At 45.0% G+C, this 15312-nt stretch overlaps 2 protein-coding genes across 3 annotated transcripts in view; one reads left to right on the top strand and one right to left on the bottom strand.

Moving 5' to 3' along the window:
- The window catches only part of HADHA (hydroxyacyl-CoA dehydrogenase trifunctional multienzyme complex subunit alpha), a 50364-nt gene extending 36577 nt beyond the window's left edge, over positions 1 to 13787 (bottom strand). Inside the window, exons 1-7 of the mRNA XM_002709814.5 lie at positions 13649 to 13787; positions 8412 to 8453; positions 8248 to 8318; positions 5498 to 5631; positions 3316 to 3454; positions 2593 to 2712; positions 1592 to 1694 (exon numbers count right to left, since the gene is read on the bottom strand). Of these exons, the coding sequence (XP_002709860.1) occupies positions 1592 to 1694; positions 2593 to 2712; positions 3316 to 3454; positions 5498 to 5631; positions 8248 to 8318; positions 8412 to 8453; positions 13649 to 13715 (676 nt within the window). The 5' untranslated portion in view covers positions 13716 to 13787. The remainder of the gene's footprint in view (positions 1 to 1591; positions 1695 to 2592; positions 2713 to 3315; positions 3455 to 5497; positions 5632 to 8247; positions 8319 to 8411; positions 8454 to 13648) is intronic.
- Positions 13788 to 13876: 89 nt separating this feature from the next.
- The window catches only part of HADHB (hydroxyacyl-CoA dehydrogenase trifunctional multienzyme complex subunit beta), a 38213-nt gene continuing 36777 nt past the window's right edge, over positions 13877 to 15312 (top strand). The window contains exon 1 of one of the 2 annotated variants that reach the window (XM_002709975.5): positions 13877 to 14113. The gene's annotated coding sequence lies outside the window, so the exon portion shown is untranslated. Of the gene's footprint in view, positions 14375 to 15312 lie in introns of both variants that reach the window. The other variant, XM_008254657.4, reaches the window with a different exon arrangement.

Raw genomic sequence — 15312 nt, 5'->3', positions numbered from 1 at the left:
ATATAATAATAAAGACAATGTGATACTGGTTTAGGGTAAGATAGAAAGATACCTTGGGATAAGGAACCCAGATTATAGGTTCAAACACATAAGGTCAACAAACTGTTTACAAAAATGTTAAATTACTCCACTTGAGAAAGAATAGTCTTAACAAATAGTGCTGGAACATTTGGATTTTCACATGCAAAAAGAATAAAAGACCTTCAATCCTTACCTCAGCATTATATACAAAAGACTTGAAATGGGTCACAGAACAAAATATAAAAGCTAAAATATATAGAAAACAACCTGAAGCAAGCACAGGAGAAAATCATTGTGATCTTGAAGTTAGAAAAATATTTCTTAAATACCATACCAACAGCATCATGACCCATAAGAGATAAACTTGGGGCTGGCTTTGTTGCACAGTGGGTTAAGCTACCACTGCTGACATATGCAACAATACGGATGCATCTCAGAAGGGTTAGGCTGAATGAAGACACAGAAGGCTACATTCAGAAACGTTCTACGTTTTGACTGTCTTGCTATTCACACAGTTGTACACATTTGTCAAAACTCAGATTGTACAACAACATGATCATAGGGGACTTCAAAAAGTTCATAGAAAAATGAAATTAAAGAGTAAGTTTAGGGCCCGGCGCTGTAGTGCTGTGGGTTAACACCCTGGCCTGAAGTGCCAACATCTCATATGGGAACCGGTTCTAGTCCCAGATGCTCCACTTCCGATCCAGCTCTCTGCTACGGACTGGGAAAGCAGTAGAAGATGGCCCAAGTGCTTGGGCCCCAGGACCCATGTGGGAGACCTGGAAGAAGCTCCTGGCTCCTGGCTTCAGATCGGCGCAGCTCCAGCCGTTGCGGCCAATTGGGGAGTGAACCATCGGATGGAAGACCTTTCTATCTCTCTCTCTCTCTACCTCTCCTCTCTCTGTGTAACTCTTTCAAATAAATAAATAAATCTTTAAAAAAAAAAAAGAGTAAGTTTATTTTGGTGCAAAAGAATTCTGAAATCCAAGAGGAGTCTTCAAAAGGTTTACAGGAAATGTGAATTAAGAAAGATGGCATGGGTTTCAAAAATTTTTTTGCACCAAAAGAAACTGATTTTTTATTCCACTTTCCATGAACTTTTTGAAGTACCTGTGATTATTAAGAAATACAAGAGGGTGATGAACATGCAATTCAGAATAGTGGTTTCCTTGGGTAAAGGGAGGGAAAGAAATTGTATGGGAGGAAATAGCAGATAAGTAGATGTCAATTATTGTTAAAATTCCCAGATTGGTTGTTCCACATATGTTTATTATACTATTAAAACTGACACAAAAAACAGAAAGAATATTATGAATGGATAATGAGATGGGCAATTTAAAAGCCAAAAATGACTCAATTGAATACTGTACTCCTGATGTCCAAATTATAAAAAAGAAACTAGGTCAATATTGAAAATGATTTTTAGTGTTAACTAGTTTAGAATATGTCACTCAAAATGATTACTCATTTCTTAAAAAGCTTGACTTTACTCTGATACTCAAGAGATGAACTCTTTAAAAAAGTAATTAACTTCCTAAGCCAGACTATGAGATGGGCTAACACTCACCCAAGGGTTCTACCAGTTGATCAACTAGTCCCATCTTCTTTGCTCTGTCTGCACGAATGCTTCTACCAGTCAGCATCATGTCAAAAGCAGCAGGCACACCTACCTATCAGGCAAGCAAAGATCACATTATAGAGGAAAAAAAAAAAAAAATCAGAGTAACGATTATAGTTTACTAGCAATCAAATGAATAAATGTTAAAATAAGAAATTTGGGGCCAGCCCTGACGGCACAGTGGGCAAAGTGGCCGCCTGCAGTGACGGCATCCCATACAGCTGTTGCTTCGATCCTGGCTGTTCCATTTGGGGAGTGAACCAGCGGATGTAAGACCTCACTCTCTGTCTCCCCTTCTCTAACTCTGCCTTTCAAATAAATAAATAAATCTCTCTTTAAAAAAAATGCTGAACCAGATTTTATCTCGTAGATTTACCATGAAATATGGACCAAGGAACAAACTGTAAGTTTCAGAAAAGACATATTTCTTATTTGTCACCCTTTCAGAGACTAAAAAAGGACTCTGATCAATAATTCCTGGTGAGACTGGCATACAGAGGATTAAGCTGCCACTTGCAACACCGGAATCCCATATCAGAGTGCCAGTTCAAATCCTGGCCACCCTAATTCTGATCCAGTGTCCTGGGAAGGCAGTGGAACATGGGAGACCAAGATGGTGCTCCTGGCTCCTGGCTTTGGCCTGGCCTAGACCTGGCTGTTGTAGCCATCTCGGGAGTGAACCTGTGGATGGAAGATTTCTCTCTCTCTGTCTCACCTTGTCATTTTGCCTTTCAAATAAATAAATATTAAAAAAAAAGTTTTTGTGGAATTGATAAAACTTATACCAGGAATAAAAATCTGTCATTGATCCTATGTAATCATATATTATTTGAGATTTCAAAATTCTACAATGAAATATTATGCATTTTGTACAAGAGGAAATAGATGTGAAGGGGCAAACAGTTGCTGAAATTCTAAAGTTCACAAAGTGGGAAGGGTCTCAAACTTACCATTTTGGGCAGCCTCTGTGTGCCTCCTGCTCCTGGCAAGATGCCCAGCAAGACTTCAGGGACTCCTAATACTGTTTTTCTATCTTTTATTGCTATTCTGTATTGGCATGAAATGGCAAGCTTCAAACAAATCAAAGAAAATTCAAATGTCAGAAAATGCTTTGATTATTTATAAAGCAGGAATGTACCCCCCAAATACCCAGGAACTCCTCAGGCTGGCATTTGATGCCTTCCACAATTTACCTTTTCATGTTTTTTTTTTTTTAATAACTTTTTCCTGATTTATTAACCTCTTTTTTGGTTAAGGATATCCTCAAAAACTCTGCTGAAAGTTACAGCTGTTCTCAATATAAAAACGCACAGGTAATTTATCTGGACTCCAAGTAAAGAAGGCCTGTACCCTCTGGAGACACTTCCCAGTTAGGCAGGCCTACCTGTGGTACCCTAGAAGGGTTTGCTCAGACTTGCTCTTGTTCACACCACACCACATGTGAAATGCTTTTTCCACCATTCTTGGATTACAACTCCTGCCCATCCTTAGAACCAGCCAGATCTCCTTAGGGCATGTGAAAGTGTCTAGCATGGAGCCCAGCATGTGATATATGCTCAGCAAATGTTATTTTCTTTTGCTCCTTGTTTTCAGACAAATAGTAACCTGAAGGTGTACTGCTGCTGAACCCACCATGGAACTGGACAGCTTCAATGACAGGAATAGATCTGTACCTCGAGTCCTCCTCCCAGGCAGGATCCACTGATGGCAGCTACGATGGGCTTTGTGGACTTCTCAAGTTTCTCAAACATCTTCTGTCCTTCCTGTGACACCTGTGCTGCTTCTTGAGGGGTTTTGCAAGCGGCTAACATGCTGCAAGGTCCAGGAAAGTGGACAACAGAAAACAAGGGTGAAACGGCAGCCTGTTTTCTCCAGTACCTGTATACTCACCTTATCATCCCCACTCATCTGTCAATATTTGGTAATGCATCTTCAAAGAAGACAAAAATGTTATGTGATGTTTTTCTTCTATAACAAATCACTAGGTTATAAGCTCTGTACATGGAGACATCGTCTGATTTTTTTTTTTTTTAAAGATTTATTTATTTATTTGAAAGGCAGAGTTACTGAGAGAAGCAGAGAGACAGGTCTTCCATCTGCTGGTTCACTGCCTAAATGGCTACAATGGCTGGAGCTGGGCCAATCCAAAGCCAGGAGCCAGAAGCTTCCTCCGGATCTCCCACATGGGTGCAGGGGCCCAAGGACTTGGGCCATCTTCTACGGCTTTCCCAGGACCTAGCAGAGAGCTGGATTGGAAGTGGAGCAGTCAGGGCTTGCACTGGTGCCCATATGGGATGCTGGCACTGCAGACAGTGGCTGTAGCCCCTACACCACAGCGCTAGGTCCTCTGGTAAGTGTTTTCACTATTGGATTACACATTTCACTAACAGGTAGCTATCAGGTAAACAGCAATCAAAATGACAGCCAAAAAAAAAAAAAAAATCCTTGAAATCCCCCAGTGACTAAAAAATAACAGGTACAATACTGCTGGAATCAATGTACTTTAATGTCAGCTTATTTCATTTGCCAACTTGTTCCTGAACACACCAAAGATGTGGTGTACTCTGAACTTTTTACGAAGGATGACTAGAGTTTTTATCATTTCATATATTTGGGGTTGCTCAGCTGTCCTCACAGGAGCTGTATGTATTTTCCTGTGGATACTGGTAGCTACAGTCTGCACAGTGCCTCAACAGGCTCAAGTAATTGAGCTAGAAGATCTTTTTTTTTCCCTAAAAATATAAATAAACAAAACATTTGCAAAGTCTAACTACTACACATAAACAAAAATGGATACACAATGTGGAGCAAGGCTTAAAAATACTTTAAATACCTAAGTACAACACTGGCTATCATCAAGTAATCATACAAGTAATAACATAATACCTACATTTTAACAGAATTAACAGTTACATTTTTTTTAAGATTTTATTTACTTGAAAGGCAGAATTATGGGGGAGGAGGAGATAGAGAGAAGGATCTTCCGTATGCTAGTTCATTTCCCAAATGGCCTCAACGGCTGGGGCTAGGACAAGCTGAAGCCAGGAGTCAGGATCTTTATGGTCATCCTCTGCTGCTTTCCCAGGCTCATTAGCAGGCAGCTGGACTGGAAGCGGGGCAGCCAGGATATGAACCAGTGCCTCTACGGGATGCCTGCGTTGCAAGTAGCTGCTTAACCTTCTATACCACAACACCAGCCCTGTCTGCTAACATTTAGTAATACTGAAGTATCACTTTCTTCAGAAATATGACTTTAAAATTATAAGCAAATTATGTAAACATACATTCTATCATTAAAAAAAGGGAAAAAGGGGCCAGCATTGTGGTGCAAGACGTTAGCTGCCGCTTATGATGGCATCCCATAATCACAGCACCAGTTGCATCCTGGCTGTTCCAGTTCTGATCCAGCTCCCTGCTGGTGTGCCTGGGAAGGCAGTGGAAGATGGTCAAGGACTTGAGCCTCTCACCCATGTGGAAGACCTGGATAGAGTTCTTGGTTTTGGTCTGGTCCAGCCCCAGCAGTTGTAGCCATCAGGGAAGTGAACCAGTAGATGGAAGATCACTCTCTCTCTTTGCCTCTCTGTAACTGTATTTCAAATACATAAATATATATATAAATATATAATATATAAAAATACATAATTTATATATATAATATATATATATTTAAGACTTCTTTGAAAGTCAATGTTAGAGACAGGGAGATAGAGATCTTCCATTCTCTGGTTTACTTCTCAAATGGCTGCAATGGCCAGGGATGGGCCAGGCCAAAGCCAGGAGCCAGGAGCCTCTTCTGGGTCTCGACATATACTATTAATTAAGATAAAAAGTGACTTCAAGTTGACTAAAACTTACTTGATATCAGCACCTGCCACAAAGCAGCCAGGCTTTGATGAGATAAGGACGGCACTTCTGATTTGATCACTAGCCCAGATTTCATTCATTACTTCTATGAACTCTGACTGTAATTCTTTGTTCAGTGTATTTACCTGCAAAGAGAAATAGATAAACCTAGGCATTTAAATTTGAAGTAAAAGATGTATGCATGATGAACAAATACTATTTTGATTATGGGAAATGAATATACTAGAAGCTAGAAAAAGAAGCCAAAAACTAAAACCCCAAATTCACTAGCTTTCTGATCAGGCAGCTTTGGCCAACTCTAACCATCTCCCATCTCTTCCTTAAAAAGTAGGTCTACTCTAGGAGGAAGCACCTGGCTCCTGGCTTCGGATCGGCGCAATGTGCCGGCCATAGTGGCCATTTGGGGGGTAAACCAATGGAAGGAAGACCTTTCTCTCTGTCTAACTCTGCTTGTCCAAAAAAAAAAAAAAAAAAAGTAGGAACTTGGAACTTACCTTTCTTTTTTTTTTTTTTTTTTGGACAGGCAGAGTGGACAGTGAGAGAGAGACAGAGAGAAAGGTCTTCCTTTTTCGTTGATTTCCATCCCCAATGGCCACTGCGGCCGGCGCACCGCGCTGATCCGAAGCCAGGAGCCAGGTACTTCTCCTGGTCTCCCATGCGGGTGCAGGGCCCAAGCACTTGGGCCATCCTCCACTGCACTCCCTGGCCACAGCAGAGAGCTGGCCTGGAAGAGGAGCAACCGGGACAGATTCTGGCACCCCGACCGGGACTAGAACCCGGTGTGCCGGCACCACTAGGCGGAGGATTAGCCTAGTGAGCCGCAGCGCCGGCCAAGGTTACATTTCTAAGAGTTTTAACTGTATGCAAACTATAAACAGGTCTACAAACACTTTTTGGCATGGACAATGTTTGGATAACGTTAAAAAAAAATCAGATTTACAGCATGACTTTAGCTTTGTAAGTACTATCTGTTGAAACTAGAGTGGATTTTGGGCCAGCGCCGTGGCTCACTTGGCTAATCCTCCGCCTGTGGCATCCCATATGGGCACAAGGTTCTAGTCCCGGTTGCTCCTCGTCCAGTCCAGCTCTCTGCTGTGGCCCAGGAAGGCAGTGGAGGATGGGCCAAGTGCTTGGGCCCTGCACCCTCATGGGAGACCAGGAGGAAGCACCTGGCTCCTGGCTTCAGATCGGTGCAGCGCGCTGGCCACAGCAGCCATTTGGGGGGTGACCAACGGAAGGAAGACCTTTCTCTCTGTCTCTCTCTCTGACTAACTCTACCTGTCAAATAAGTAAAAAAAAAAAAGAAAAGAAAAGAAAAGAAAAGAAACTAGAGTGGATTTGGATGACAAATTATTATTTATTCTTATTTTTTTTTTTTTTTGACAGGCAGAGTGGATAGTGAGAGAGACAGAAAGGTCTTCCTTTGCTGTTGGTTCACCCTCCAATGGCCACCGCGGCAGGCGCGCTGTGGCCAGCGCACTGCACTGATCTGAAGCCAGGAGCCAGGTGCTTCTCCTGGTCTCCCATGCGGGTGCAGGGCCCAAGGACTTGGGCCATCCTCCACTGCACTCCCAAGCCATAGCAGAGAGCTGCCCTGGAAGAGGGGCAACCAGGACAGAATCCAGCACCCCGACTGGGACTAGAACCCGGTGTGCCGGCGCCGCAGGCGGAGGATTAGCCTAGTGAGCTGCAGTGCCGGCCATATTTATTCTTTATAATTTATTACATTTTAAAATTTCTTACCATAGGTGTGTAATATTGTTGTGTCTAGGAAAAATGCTTATCTTTAAAAAAAGAGATTTATTTATTTATTTATTTGAAAGGCAGAGTTAGAGAGAGGGACAGGGAATATCTTCCATTTGCTGGTTTACTCTCCAAACAGCCACAACAGCCAAAGCTGGGCTGATCCAAATCCAGGAGCTGGAGCTTCTTCTGGGTCACCCACGTGGGCGCAGGGGCCCAAGGACTTGGGTCACCTTCTGTTGCTTTTCCCATGCCATTAGCAGGGAGCTGGATCAGAAGTAGAGCAGTTGGGACTCAAACTGGTGCCCATATGGGACGCCAGCACTGCAGGCAGTGGCTTTACCTGCTATGCCACAGCACTGGCCCCAGAAAAATGCTCATCTTCAGAAAATTCTTTAGAAATATCTGAAGCTTCACTCATTGGCTAATAGGCACTAAGATTTACTCTAGTGCCAGGGAATGTTTATGCTTTCCTTCCTCTGTGTGAGTCATCAATTGCTTCTATCTAAGCATAATATTGAGGGTCTTCTTTGATTTCCAGTGTGGGAATTGTACTGAGTCATCTGGATCACTCAGCAAGCCTGAGGGCCACCGTCAACATTTAACCAGGCAATGAACCATGAATGACATCCGCCAGGCGGCCAATGAGGAGGGGCTTGATAACTTCGTAGATAAGATGGGGAGGTGAATTCTGACTCTCAGAGATAGTTTGTATCATGGTGCTCCTCCTCATTCTGAGGCAGAAAGCTAGTTTTACTAACTCCTGATGGTAATCTGACACCCAAGGTCAACAAGAAGGAATTCTTGCACTAGGAATTCTGCTTCAGAAAAGTGCTCTCTTTGGGCAACGTGTCAATTGCTGACTAATTTGATTATCGAAATTACGGATCCATGTGATAAAATCACTACCACACTGGAGGGTTTCTTTCTTTCCCATTCAGGACTGGATTTACAAATGCAGTTAGTAGAAATAAATTGCAGCAAGTTAAATAAGGTACCTTTGAATTGGGCGAATTAATTCTAATAACGGCCACGTCCCCTTTGACTCCATAGTTAACATGGGTTCTGGCTAAAAAGAGAAGAAAATTTAATTCACAATCATGTTTATTCCAAAATAAATCTAAAAAGCAACATAAGTATGTCAACAAGCAATTACACTTACTCAGCAAAGCGGAAGACCCTGTGAAGTTACGGCAAATATAACCTGTAAGAAAAGGGTATTTCAAAATTAATTATTTTACAGAACATAATTTCTGTGACACTTGGTGCATATAACAAAGCTGGGATTTATAACTCAACAAAAATCCAAAAACAGATCAATGTATTCTAGGCCTTTATTTGTGACTACTACCCTCTCTATTTCATTTCATTATCAAGGCCATATGCTTATTCAGATACTAAACAAGGTAGGCAGAAGTTGTCCATGTCCCTGAGCGCTGTGAATATTTTAGGTTACATAGCAAAGAGGGATTCAGGCTGCTAATCAACCGGTCTTAATATAAGGAGATTACTGTGGATTATCCAGGTGGACTCAGTGTATCACAAAGGGGAGACAAAAAGCTACAGGTATGGCAGTGTAAGAAAGACATGGGCATGTTACCAGCTCTGGAGAAGGACAAAGTCAAGAAATGCAGGCAGCTTCTAGAAGCTAGACAAAAATGTAAGGTAATGGATCTTCCCCTAGAGTATCCAGAATGAACACAGCCCTACGAACACCTTTAATTTCAGCCCAGTGATATCCCTGGGTTAGACTTCTGATCTCCCTGAGATAATAAATTTCCTTTTTTTAAAAAAATTATTTATTTATTTGAAAGTCAAAGTTACACACAGAGAGAAGGAGAGAGAGAGAGAGAGAGAGAGAGAGAGGGAGAGAGGGAGAGGGAGAGGGAGAGGGAGAGGGAGAGGGAGAGGGAGAGGTATTCCATCTGCTAGTGTACTCCCCAGTTGGCTGATCCGGAGCCAGGAGCCAGGAGCTTCCTCCAGGTCTCCCATGCAGGTGCAGGGGCCCAAGGACTTGGGCCATCTTCTACTGCTTTCTCAGGCCATAGCAGAGAGCGGGATAGGAAGTGGAGCAGCCGGGACTAAACCAGCACCCATATGAGATACTCGCACTGCAGGTGCCATTGCCCAATTGTCTTAGGGAAAATTTTCTACCTATGGTTCTAAAAATGAAACCAAACAATCCTTTTTTTTTTTTTTTTTTTTTTTACAGGCAGAGTGGAGAGTGAGAGAGAGACAGAGAGAAAGGTCTTCCTTTGCTGTTGGTTCACCCTCTAATGGCCGCCATGGACGGTGCACCACGCTGATCCGATGGCAGGAGCCAGGTACTTATCCTGGTCTCCAATGGGGTGCAGGGTCCAAGCACCTGGGCCATCCTCCACTGCACTCCCTGGCCACAGCAGAGAGCTGGCCTGGAAGAGGGGCAAGTGGGACAGAATCCGGCGCCCCGACCGGGACTAGAACCCGGTGTGCCGGCGCCGCAAGGCGGAGGATTAGCCTAGTAAGCCGTGGCACCGGCCCAAACCATCCTTTAATTGCTTGGTAGCTGTACAAATGAAATACTTGTACCCAGGAGAAGGCATATATATATATCTTAAAATAACATCAAATATAATAAAGAACTCATACTTTAATACTATGCAGTTCTTCCTTCATGCATCTCCTAGTAGCACTAGCTTTTTCCAAGTAGGCTAATTTTCAACTAGTAACATAAAAACTTTTTCTTTTAAAATCTTTATTTTCATTTTTATCTGAAAGGCAGAGAAATGGAGACAGAGAAAGATTTTCCATTTGCTTGCTCACTCCCTAAAAGCCTGCAACAGCCAGGCTGAAGCTAGGAGCCCAGGATTCAATCCAGGTCTCCCACATGGGTGACTGAGACCCAAGCTTTTGAGTGCACTTGGAAGGCACACACACACACACACACACACAAGACAAAAATGTGTCTTCATGGAGCTTACATTCCTGAGCAGCAGAGGATACAATCTGTGGGAAGAATCAGCTCCTACTCAGGGGAGATGAGGTGAACTGAAGGTGGAAATGAAGTAGTGGAAACAGACCTGGCATAAAAAAGGATTTGCCTGTAAGCTGAAATTCTAGTGGGAAGCTAGGCAGAGGACAGGTAACTCTCACTGGAACAAGGTAAAGTGTATCAGAGCAGGAACTGACCAACGGGGAACGCAGGTTGGAAGTGTTGAGGTGGACAGGTAAAAACCAAGAAAAATAAATATGTAAAGCAAGCATGCTAGAGAGGCAGGCATTGTTGGTACAGTGGATAAAGCCACTGCCTGCAAACTGGCATCCCATATGGGCGCTGGCTCGGAGTCCCAGCTGTTCCACTTCTGAACCATCTCCCTCTAATGGTTTGGGAAAAGCAGTGGAAGATGGCCCAAACATTTGGGGTCCCTGCCACCCACATAGTAGAAGGGTATGAGGTTCTCAGCTCCTGGCTTTGACCTGGCTTCAGCCTGGCCTGGCCCACCCCTGACTACTGCAGACATCTGGGGAGTGAACTAGCAGACAGAAGCTTTCTCTGTGTATCTCCCCTCTCTCTGTGACTCTTTAAAAAAGAAAGCACAGATAAACGCCTAAGCATGAAGAGAAACCAGAATGCTCATGAGCTGCAAGGTAAGGATCACATATTTGAGACAACAGGTTGGTGCTCATCAGCCTACAGTTTAAGCCATTTTAACTCTTTCCCCCTAACATACCCTTGCTGCACACACCCCCACATATAACTTCTTCTAAATCAATAGAAACAAGAGGAGGGGAGAGAGGAGAGACTCAGTAAATACACAAACATGTTCAGAAAAGAACTCCAAACCACAATTAGATAACACGGAAGCTTGGCTTTGGCCATCTATACTTAACCTTCAACCAAACAGCAAAGCTGACTCCACAGCAGCTGTGTGAACTCTGGCCTACATCTACTGGGCCAGCCAAGGAGAAAGAAACCTTTGGCCTACTTTTTAATCATTGCTGTGATGTAACTAAAAAAAAAAAAAAAAAAAAAAAAAAAAATCCTCTAAGATCTCCTAAGACTACAGGCAGTGCAGAGCTGGGTTATGCTGACACCAATTTCAAATTTGAAAATGTCACTTTGGTCATTCACAATCAACAGCTTTTCTCAAAATTCAAGAAGGGATGGGATTAAGTTAGTGAAAGCCAAATTTAAAAATGAGATACCATCGACTAAAGTATCTAAGGTATTTGCCTCTAATTCATTTCCTGTGAAACTATTTTACCACTTAACATAATTAGGAGTTTGGCTTTAGGGTAGGGATGGGAATCCGATAAGGTATCTTGGTCAAGACGAAATTTTCATTTGATAGTCACAATAGTCTTATTTAGAACAGTACACTTGTACAGTGGGAACGCTTTAAAATTTCAAGAATCACAAGTCAATTTTCAGATAATTTAATCACCCACCAATAAATGTCATACATCTATTAAATGTTGGGCAATGTCATGACACAGACCTACAAGGTAAAGTATGAATCCGTTGTGTCGAAATGTGAATCCAGGTGTGCAGGTAATTTTAAATTCATTTTCAAGACATTTTTAATTGCTATTAAGAGAGGCCTTACCAATAACAAGCTACATTTTTTAACTGGGGAAAACACCATTTATGTGCATGCATATGTGTTTATACAGAAAACAGAAAAATTAAGCTGATAGCTTTTTATTACACGTTCAAAATGGAAAAATGTGCTCCAAAAATCTCTCATATATACATAATCATGGTTCTCTGAGGCGGGAGTTAATAATAGCTTATATTTACTGAGTACTTATTCTATGGAAAATTGCTTCAGAATTAGAATAACTCAGGTAGAGTTCAGGAGGTGGCACTATTCTCCATTTTAAGATGACAACACAGACAGATGAACTGCCCAAGGTCACCAGAGGGTGAAAGGCAGAACTAGATTCAAAACCAGAAGTCAGACTCCCAGTCGAATGCCATTGATTGCTATGTCACGCTACTTCTCATGCCAGAGACATTTAGTCTCAATTATTCATTCTGCAAACGGGCACAGATCCCGTCTACATCAGGGTGCGTGTCCAAAGTCACACGGCTTCTTAGTGACTAGACCCCACATGACCTATCATTTCAGCATTTCACAAGCTGCCAGTCCATAGAAACACCTTACAGCCAACGCAGGGGCACAGTCAATGACACGACCCCCCCTCCAAAAGCATGAAGCATGAATGTGGAAAACGGGGTAGGAAACCTGCAAGGAAACACAGCCTAAGGCTAAGGCAGGCACAGACGCTGGAAGATCCCACGTTCTCAACCCCTCCCTGATCTTCAGTGCGTTTCAGTTTTCTGCAATAGGTTTATGCTACGATTGGAATAACACATGACAGTCCTGCGGAGACTAAAAACATGAGTAGAACAAGATTCACGCATTCGACGAATCCCTTTCAGCAAGGGAAGACTCCAGCTACCTGTCTTTAAGAAAATAATAATAATAAAAGCATGCTCCCCCTTGGTTCAGGAGTAAGGAAAGGAATTCATATTACAAATTAAGCTAAAAGTAAAAATGTCTAATTGAGTAACTGACATAACATACAACACGCAATAAAAAGTTACGCCTGACCTTACAGACTTGGGGTGGAAGGAAAAGGCTAGGTTTTAGACAACCACCCACTTTAATCGTTTTAATACCAGCCCGAGGAGAAAAGGACAATATTGTTAATATAGGCTAGCCGGGAACAGTCACAAACAAGACTAGAGCCAGTTCTTTACACGACTTAACATTTTATTCCTTAAGAACTCTAGCTATTTGCATACCTTAAAAATGTCCCTTCCAGTAAGTTCAGAGCCTCAAATTCAACATACTCTCTATCAACACTGTAAGTACTAGAACTGCAAGAGTTATGCTCCCTACTGAAACGTAGAAATAATTTTTTTTAAAAAATGGCTGTGATGTAAAGATTAGGGGAGCGGCCGCGATCTCCTAGGCTGGTATTAAAGACATCCAAGCAGGAAGCAAGTTGCCCGTGGGGGCACAAAGACGCCACAGCCTGGGTCCGGGTGCTCCTGGAGCTCCCAGTCTAGTCGCACCTGGTCTAAGACCAACACCAACGCAAGCAAGAGGGGCGTGAGCCCGCAAGTGCAGCCCGCGAGCCCTGCGGAAAAGGCGCCGGGCCGGGTGAAGAGGACTCAGAAACCCAGGGGCTGCAGAGCCTGACAAGCCCGCAGGACCGACACGGGAGGCAGGAGAGACAGCCCCTCCGCAAGGACACAGCAAACGGGGTCCCAGGGCAGTATCCCCCCCGACGAAGGCTGGGCCCCCGGCGACTGCGGGCCCGAAGGAACACCAGGCAGCCGCGGCACGGGGCCGCCCCAGACCCCGGAATTCCACCCTGCGTTCGGGGGCACCCTCAAAGAGGGCTCACCTCGGGAGCGGAGGATCCTGAGGCCAGAGAAGCGGCTCAGGCTGCCAATTGCCCGGGAGGCCACCATCTTGAGCTAAGAGGACGAAAAGTGGAAAGCGCTTCTAGCCGGGGCGGAGCGGCAGAGGACTTTTCTTCCCGTGGCAGGGACGCCAAGGCGGCCGAAGAACTGCCTGACTAAAAATCAGAGGCCGGGCTGCCGCCGGCCCCGTAACCCTACGCTTCGTTCCCGGGTAACGGGGTCGGAAGAACGCTTTCTCCGCGGGAGAACAGGGGCCCAGGGAGGAGGGGGCGGAGGGTCGAGTTTTTCCAGTCAGGCGGGCAGCGGGCAGCCTGTGAGGCCTGCCGGACCCGCGGGCGGGGACGAGGGGGCCTTTCTAGGCAGGACCCGCCCCGGGGTCCTGCACAGTCTTGGTACTTGGATCCGAACCTTGCCCGGAGCGAGAATCCGCGTCGACACCGACTGAGGTGAGCGGCGGCGTGTGCTCGGCTATGCTTAGAGCGTTTCCCGCAGGCGAGCTCCCGGCCCGCGCCCGCCTCTCGCCCCCGGGAGAGTCGCGGTCGAGCGAGCTGAAGGGAGCTCGGAGGAGGAGGGAGGAAGACGGCACCAGCTGCAGATCGGGCAGGGGTCTGGGTTGGCTCTGAGCCTGTCACCCGCGTCTTCATTTACCACCGCAAGTCGACGAGCTGTTTGCGTGTGTGGGGACCTCAAGCCCGGGCCGTGTTGGGGTGCGTGCCTTGCTCGCCAGCTTCACCCGATTTCGGGGAAGGGCTGGGATGAGGGTGGAAGGAACTGACTCAGCCCTTGGTCCTGCGTGGTGATCCGTTGCTCCGGGGGTTTTCTAACCCAGGAGGGGCCCGGCGATCCTCTGGTCATTCTCTCCCTCACTTTATCGGTGAAGGAACTGAATCCAGCGGATCAGAGTGACTCTCTGGCCACAGGTGGTAGAAGTGAGACCAGGGCCCCAGTCTTAACTTCTTCCCGAGAGCTCTGCATCGCGGGACAGCTATTTTGTTGCTGGAAAGGAGACTTGGAATCGTGTTCTAAAGGGAATGGGCCTCAAAAGCAGGTGACACTAGTGGCCTCCTGTAGGGCACCTTGACACCATTTTGTTTAGTTCTCACGATCCCAAAATCATTGTTATCCTTTGCATTTTTCTAAACGAAGTTTGGGAGGCGCGGAGAGAGAATGTAAATTTTTTGGTTCTTGGCAGAGCCGGGATTCAGATTGCCAGGATTCGGATATGAAGCTGAACCCCGCCGAAAGGAGGCTTCTGCGGTGGGAAAGGGCAGGGAACTTAAGATGAAGTCAGATCGTGAGCCCTCGGCCGGCGTTGTGGCACAGCAGGTGCCGCCTGAGGTCCCATTTGGGCTCGAGTTTGAGTCCTGGCTCTCCACCTTCCTGCTAATGGGGCTGGGAAGGCAGCAGGAGGTAGCTCAAGTGCTTGGGCCCCTGCACCCACGGGGAGACCCTGATGGGGCTCCTGGCTTTGCTGGCTTTGGCATGGCCCAGCCTGGGTGTAGTGGCCATTTAGGGAGTGAGCCAGAAGGAAGATAGATTCATTCCTCCCCCCCACCCCCGCCCACTCTCTGTAATGCTGCTATTCAAATAAAATAAATCTTTATTTGAAATGAGTTCTCCAGCTCTGTGAGCCTAGCCTTTTAAA

Source organism: Oryctolagus cuniculus, chromosome 2 (assembly GCF_964237555.1).
Source record: "Oryctolagus cuniculus chromosome 2, mOryCun1.1, whole genome shotgun sequence".
NCBI classification, from domain to species: Eukaryota; Metazoa; Chordata; class Mammalia; order Lagomorpha; family Leporidae; genus Oryctolagus; species Oryctolagus cuniculus.
The sequence above is the reverse complement of the archived record's forward strand: the minus strand, read 5'-3'. Positions and strand labels throughout refer to the sequence as shown.